The 7,620-nt window shown below is 56.5% G+C and overlaps 1 protein-coding gene across 1 annotated transcript; it reads left to right on the plus strand.

Annotated features, from left to right (window-relative positions):
* The first annotated feature begins 380 nt into the window (after positions 1–380).
* Positions 381–6,537, plus strand: PAQR5 (progestin and adipoQ receptor family member 5). The gene is made up of 7 exons (XM_053987918.1): positions 381–428; positions 1,276–1,403; positions 1,960–2,168; positions 3,434–3,560; positions 4,045–4,141; positions 5,097–5,238; positions 6,238–6,537. The coding sequence occupies exons 1-7, from the start codon at positions 381–383 to the stop codon at positions 6,459–6,461; spliced, it is 975 nt and encodes a 324-aa protein (XP_053843893.1). The 3' UTR covers positions 6,462–6,537.
* The last annotated feature ends 1,083 nt before the right edge of the window (positions 6,538–7,620 follow it).

Genomic DNA, 7,620 nt, shown 5'->3' on the forward strand with positions numbered 1-7,620 from the left:
CGCTTCCCGAGGGACCTTCCTGCATCCAGGGATCCCGAGGTGATCCCGAGGTGATCCCACATCCCTCTGGATCTGTTGGAATTCCCGTCCCTCTGGGAAGTGGGATCAGCCTTCTCCCGCTGCTCCCTTGGGATCCCAGCAGCCCTCAGGGGATGGATGCTCCCCATCCCCTTGGGATACAATTCCCTTTGGGAGTTGGGGTTTGGGGTTTGGGATGGGACCCCGCGCCGCATCCCAGGAATTCTCATCCCCTCCAGGCCGTCCTGATCCTGGGAATCGCAGCGGGAGCAGCGCCATTCCCGCGGGATGCAGCCGGGAGGGCTTTGAGGCGCCATCCCAAGGGAAGCCGAGCTGGAAAAGGCCCGGATCCGGAGCCGGCCATGCCGAGCCCCACGGCCCGGCTGCTCCGCGCCCACCAGGTGCCCGAGGTCAGCGGGAATTCCATCCCTGATCCCGGGGATCAGCGGGATTTGGGATCTGGCACATGGGAACAGCGGGGGGGTCACTCCAAGGGGGCCACAGCTGTGTCCCGACTCTGGAATTTTGGGGGTGTCCCCCATCCATTCCCATTCCCATTCCCGTTCCTGTTCCCATCTCCATTCCCATTCCCCATTCCCGTGCCTGTTGTCATTCCCATCTCCATTCCCATTCCTGTTTTCATTGCCATTCCCATTTCCCATTTCCATCCCCTGTCCCATTCCCATTCCCATTCCCATTTCTCATTTCCCATTCCCATTCCTGTTCCCATTCCCATCTCCATTCCTGTTCCTGTTCCCATTATTCCCATCCCCATTATTCCCATCCCCATTCCCGTTATTCCCATCCCCATTATTCCCATCCCCATTCCCGTTATTCCCATCCCCATTATTCCCATCCCCATTCTGTCCCCATTCCCGTTATTCCCGTCCCCATTCCCATTATTCCCGTTCCCGTTATTCCCATCCCCGTTCCCATTATTCCCATTCCCATTCCTGTTATTCCCGTTCCCGTTATTCCCATTCCCATTCCCGTTATTCCCGTCCCCGTTCCCGTTATTCCTGTTCCCGTTATTCCCATCCCCGTTCCCATTCCCATTATTCCCATTCCCATTCCCATTATTCCTGTCCCCATTCCCGTTATTCCCATTCCCATTCCCGTTATTCCCGTTCCCATTATTCCCATCCCCGTTCCCGTTCTTCCCGTTCCCATTCCCGTTGTTCCCGTTATTCCCGTTATTCCCGTTGTTCCCGTTATTCCCGTTGTTCCCGTTGTCCCCGTTATTCCCGTTATTCCCAGAGTTACCGGGAGCCGGGGATCCTCTCCGGGTACCGCCCCCCCCGGAGCTCGGCCTGCGAGTGCCTGCTCAGCCTCTTCGCCATGAACAACGAGACCCTCAACATCTGGACACACCTGGTGCCCGCCGGGTGAGTGCTCTCAGCCCTTGGGCACACCTGGGCACACCTGGGCACACCTGGGCACACCTGGAGGTGCCCTCAAGACACACCTGGGCACATCTGGGCTCACTTGGACACCCTTGGGCACACCTGTACACCCCTGGGCACACCTGGGCTCCCCTGGGCACACCTGGGGGTGCCCTCAAGACATACCTGGGCACCCCTGGGCACACCTGGCACACACCTGGGCACACCTGGGCTCCCCTGAGCACACACCTGGCACACACCTGGCACAGACCTGGGCACACCTGGGCACCCCTGAGCATACACCTGGCACACACCTGGGCTCCCCTGAGCACACACCTGGCACACACCTGGTCACACACCTGGGGACACCTGGGCTCCTCTGGGCACACCTGGGCACCCCTGGGCACACCTGGCACACACCTGGGCACACCTGGCACACACCTGGGCACACCTGGCACACACCTGGGCACCCCTGGGCACACCTGGGCACACACCTGGCACACACCTGCCGCCCCACCACGTGCTCTGACGCCCCTGTCTCCCCCACCTGACCCCGCAGGTATTTCCTGTGGCTGCTGCAGGCGCGGCTGCGGGATTCGGGGTCTCCGGGCGGCGGGGCCGGGGCGGGGCCGTTCCTGGCCTACCTGGGCACGTGCGCGCTCTACCCGCTGGCCTCGAGCGCGGCGCACGCGCTGGGCGCGCTGGGCGGGCGCGGCCGGCACCGCGCCTTCTGCTGCGACTACGCCGCGCTCAGCCTCTACGGCCTGGGTGGGACACGGCGTCACGGGGATGGGGGATTTGGGGGTTTGGGGGGTTATGGGGGGTTTTGGGGGTTATGGGGGATTTATGGGATTTTGGGGATTATGGGGGATTTGGGGGATTTTGGGGGTTATGGGGATTATGGGGGTTTGGGGGATTTTGGGGGTTATGGGGGGTTTGGGATTTTGGGGGTTATGGGGGGTTTGGGGGGTTTGGGGGGTTATGGGGGTTTGGCGGTTATGGGGGGTTTATGGGATTTGGGAAATGCTGGGGGATTGTGTGATTTTGGGGGTTATGGGGGGTTTATGGGATTTTGGGGGTTATGGGGGTTTGGGGGATTTGGGGGGTTTGGGGGTTATGGGGAGTTTGGGGGGTTTGGGGGTTATGGGGGGTTTATGGGATTTTGGGGGTTATGGGGGATTTTGGGGGGTTTGGGGATTTTGGGGGTTATGAGGGTTTGGGGGATTTGGGGGTTATGGGGGATTGGGGGGTTATGGGGGGTTTATGGGATTTTGGGGTTATGGGGGTTTGGGGGTTATGGGGGGGTTGGGGGATTTGGGGGTTATGGGGGATTGGGGGGTTTATGGGATTTGGGGGTTATGGGGGTTTGGGGGGTTTGGGGGTTATGGGGGGTTTATGGGATTTTGGGGATTATGGGGGGTTTGGGGGGATTTTGGGGGTTATGGGGGGTTTGTGGGGTTTGTGGGATTTTGGGGGTTATGGGGGGTTTGGGGGATTTTGGGGGTTATGGGGGGTTTATGGGATTTTGGGGGTTATGAGGGGTTTGGGGGGTTTATGGGATTATGGGGGGTTTGGGGGATTTTGGGGGTTATGGGGGGTTATGGGATTTGGGGGTTATGGGGGATTTGGGGGATTTTGGGGCTTATGGGGATTATGGGGGGTTATGGGGGTTTGGGGGATTTTGGGAGTTATGGGGGGTTTGTGGGGTTTGTGGGGTTTGGGGGTTATGGGGGTTTGGGGGGTTTTGGGGTTATGGGGGATTTGGGGGTTATGGGGGTTTTGGGGGGTTTGGGGGATTTGGAATAACGAGAATGAGGAAAAAATCCCAGATTTTTCCCATCTGGAGGAGCCTCACTGGGAGCACGCGGCAATTCCAGGATATTCCCACTCCAGTCCCTCTGGAATGCCGCCTGTTCCGGAGATTCCTGGCCCTTCCCGGAGCTCAGAGCTGAGCCCAGGAGGATGAGGAATTCCAGGGGAATTCCAGCCTGGAATTCCGGGATTTGGAGCTGACGGCCCCGCTGTGCTTCCAGGCTCGGCGCTGGCGTATTCCGCCTACGTCTTCCCGCTGGAATGGGTCGGGAGCACATTCCACGATTTCTACGTTCCCGTGGCCGTGCTCAACTCCGTGCTCAGCACTGGCCTGTCCTGCTATTCCAGGTGGGATCCAGCGGCGCCGGGAATTCGGGATGAGGGGTTTGCTCACGGATTGGGCCCAGCCGGGAGGTGGGGAAGGGGAAAGAGGGAATTTTCCCGTTGGGAAGTGAGGAGAATTCGATGGTGAAAATGTGGAATAACGGCAGGAGTTTCAATCTTTGGGAAGCTCCAAAGGGGGTTTGTGGAATCCTGGAATGGTTTGGACTGGGAGGGAACTTGGAGATTGTTCAGGTCCGCTATCCCAGATTCCCGGAGAAGCTGTGGAATTCCCTGTGTATCCCATGTGGAATTCCCGGTGTATCCCATGTGGAATTCCCGGTGTATCCCCTGTGGAATTCCGGGTGTATCCCATGTGGAATTCACAGTGTTTCACGGTGTATCCCCTGTGGAATTCCCAGTGTATCCCATGTGGAATTCCCAGTGTATCCCATGTGGAATTCCCTGTGTTTCCTGGTGTATCCCATGTGGAATTCCCGGTGTTTCCCAGGTTTCTGGAGGCGGAGCGGCCCTGCCTGAGCAAAGCTTTCCGAACTTTGGCCTTCGTGTATCCCTACATTTTCGACAGCATCCCAGTTTTCTACAGGGTGCGTATCCCACAAAATCCCGGGAGATTTCAGCTGCCTCAGCCTGGAATTCTTTGGGAAAACAGGCCCGGCTCGGGGTTTGAAAGGCAAACAAACTCCGGCAGGAAAAGGCTCTGGGATATTTTTTCCTGCTCCCATTGCCGGCGGATTCCTCCCACTTCAAAGGGCTGGAAAATTCCTGCCTTGGGAAGCTGGGAGGGGCCTTTTCCAGGGATTGAACTGGAGCAGGGCGGGAATTTGGGCCGGCAGGAGTGGAGGTGATGGCTGTGGGGGGCTGGGATTGATGGATCAATCCTGCTTTTTCCTGGGAAGCGGGGTTGGAGCGGGGCTGAGAGGAGTGGGGAACTGGGAGTGGCTGTGGCTCCTTTGGGATGGATGGATGGATGGATGGATGGATCCATGGATGGGATGGGATGGGATGGGATGGATCCATGGATGGATGGGATGGGATGGGAGGGGATGGGATGGGATGGATTCATGGATGGATGGATGGATGGATGATGGAGGGATGGATGGATGGATTCATGGATGCATTCATGGATGGATGGATCTGTGGATGATGGAAGGATTCATGGATTCATGGATGGATTCATGGATGGGATGGGGTGGGATGGGATAGGATGGGATGGATGGATGGATGGATGGATGGATGGATGGATGGATGGATTCATGGATGGATGATGGATGGATGATGGATGTTTTCATGGATGGATTCACGGATAGATTGATGGATTCATGGATGGATGGATGGATGGATGGATTCATGGATGGATCATGGATGGATTCATGGATGGATGATGGATGGATGGAAGGTTTCATGGATGGATGGATGGATGATGGATTCATGGATGGATTCATGGATGGATGGATGGAAGGTTTCATGGATGGATGGATTGAAGGATTCATGGATGCACTGATGGATGGAGGGATGGATCATTCCCGTTTCTGCCGGCAGCTGTCCCGGAGCGCGGCCGGGAGCTGCTCCGAAGGCTCGCTCCCGCTGCATTCCCGGCACAGCCTCTGCGCCCTCCTGACCTTCCTGAGCTTCACCTCGCGCCTGCCCGAGCGCCTGGCGCCGGGGAGCTTCGACTTCATCGGTGAGCACTGCGGGAATGCCGGGAATGAACCCTGGGAATGCCGGGAATGAACCCGAGGAATGGCAGGAATGAACCCTGGGAATGCTGGGAATTAACCCAGGGAATGCCAGGAATGAACCCAGGGACTGGCAGGAATAAACCCTGGGAATGCTGGGAATGAACCCAGGGAATGGCAGGAATAAACCCTGGGAATGCTGGGAATTAACCCAGGGAATCCGGGGAATGAACCCAGGGAATCCAGGGAATAAACCATGGGAATCCAGGGAATAAACCCTGGGAATCCCAGGAATTAACCCAGGGAATCCAGGGAATAAACCGTGGGAATGCTGGGAATGAACCCAGGGAATCCAGGGAATGAACCCAGGGAATCCAGGGAATAAACCATGGGAATGCTGGGAATGAACCCAGGGAATCCAGGGAATGAACCCAGGGAATCCAAGGAATAAACCATGGGAATCCAGGGAATAAACCCTGAGAATCCCAGGAATTAACCCAGGGAATCCAGGGAATGAACCCCAGGGAATCCAGGGAATAAACCCCGGGAATCCCGGGAATGAACCCCAGAGAGTCTAGGGGATGATCCCAGGGGAATGCTAGGAATAACCCCATGGGGTCCCAGGAATGAACCCAGGGAATGCCGGGAATAAACCCCATAGAATCCCAGGAATAAACCCCCCGGAGCCAGAGCCATTGGGAATAGGAATTATGAGGATAAAACCCCGGGAACTGGGAATAGGAATTCTTAGGATGATAAAACCCCAGGAATCAGGAATTTGTGGGATAGATATTCCATGGATGCCAGGTGAAGTGGGCTGAGTGTGAATCAGTCCTGGAATCCTGGAATTCCGGGATGTTTGGATGGGCAGGGGCACCTCCCACTATCCCAGAGCGCTCCAAGCCCCCGGAGCATTCTGGGGATGAGGAACCCACCTGGGCCAGCTGAACGCCCATGGAATTCCCATGGAATTCCCATGGAATTCTCGGAGTTTTCTGTCGCAGGGCACAGCCACCAGGTTTTCCACATCTGCGGGATCCTGGGAACGCTCTTCCAGCTGGAAGCCGTCTCCGTGGACATGGCGGAGCGGCGCGGCCGCCTCCCGCTTCCCTCTTCCCTGGAAACCTTCGGATCCCTGGGAATGGGAGCGGCCGCCAGCCTGGCCATCCTCGGGGTCTGCTTCCGCAGCCTCCGCCCGGAGCCTCCTTCCCGGGAAAAATCCCACTAGAATCAGGGATTGCCTGGGATTTCTGGGAGCAGTCCCATTCCAGAGGTGTTCCCATGGGGGAATTGGATCGCCTGGAAATATTCCTTTGGGAATTTCCCAAGGGAAAGCTGCACCGGTTTTATCCACGGATGGGCTGGGAAACGCTTCCCATCCCGTTGTTACCCACAGGGAAAGCGTCAAATAATCGGGATTTGATCCCTGAAGAGGGAGGGAAGCGCTCCTGCTTCCCAAAGAATCCGGGATCCCTCAGGTCTGCCACGGGGAGAAATCCAGGGAATGTTGGCATCGCCAGCTGGGAGATTCCCGGTGGAGCCAAGCACTCCTCATTCCCGTTTTCCCCCTTGGATGTGGCATTCCTTTGGAATTCCAAGTCTTGCGCTCAGCCCAAGTGCCTGGAAGGGTGGGGTGGAGGGACTGGAGTTTTAATTCCCACCGTTTTCCCTCTTTATCCGGGAAAAGGGGTTCCAGGAGAGCTCCAAGGGGATGTTCCCGCAGGAAAGCTCTTCCAGGGTCTCATTCCGGGAAATCCTGAGAAGTTCATTCCCGTGGGAATTCCGAGTTTCCACAGAGGGGGGATGGAATTAAGGAATTCCGTCCTGTCCTGGGTATTCCCAGGATGGATCCCAGGACTGGGGGTGGGAGACGGGAGAGCTCCATGCCCCAACCTCCCAGGATTTGGGATCCTTTAGGAAAAGGTTTTGAATATTTTGGGGATTGGGATCCGCAGGGAGATGCCAGGAGAAAAGCAGGATTTGGGACAGCTCAAGGGTTAAAAGCCCCCTGGAATTTTAAAGAATTCCCCGGATTTTCCCTCTGTTGTTCCTCGTTTTCCTTCCCTGCTGCTCCTGGATTTTGCAGGGAGAGCCTGGAGCTCCAGGCTTTTCCAGGATCCAGGTTTCCCTCTTGGATTTCCCTGCAGGAACACGGCACACACTTTATTCTTTGGGAATATTTTCCTGGATAATCCCACGGCTCTTCCATTAATTTCCTTTTAATTGCCTTTGCCGAGGTCTGACTGCTGCACTTTGGGAGCTGCTGGAATTTGGGATATCACAATAAAATCTGGGATGAACGGGTGAAATACGGGATATAAATCAATCCTTGGGAACGCTGACCGGGATTTTCGGGATATTTATAAGCACTGGAATTGTTTTTTCCG

This window comes from Vidua macroura, chromosome 12 (genome assembly GCF_024509145.1).
Source record: "Vidua macroura isolate BioBank_ID:100142 chromosome 12, ASM2450914v1, whole genome shotgun sequence".
NCBI lineage: Eukaryota > Metazoa > Chordata > Aves > Passeriformes > Viduidae > Vidua > Vidua macroura.

Bases quoted from the DNA above. Each gene is read 5' to 3' on its own strand.
- PAQR5 (XM_053987918.1), top strand. From the start codon at position 381: ATGCCGAGCCCCACGGCCCGGCTGCTCCGCGCCCACCAGGTGCCCGAG. The intron at 1,404-1,959 runs GTGAGTGCTCTC...CTGACCCCGCAG, and splicing joins ACACACCTGGTGCCCGCCGG to GTATTTCCTGTGGCTGCTGC. The intron at 4,142-5,096 runs GTGCGTATCCCA...TTCTGCCGGCAG, and splicing joins GCATCCCAGTTTTCTACAGG to CTGTCCCGGAGCGCGGCCGG.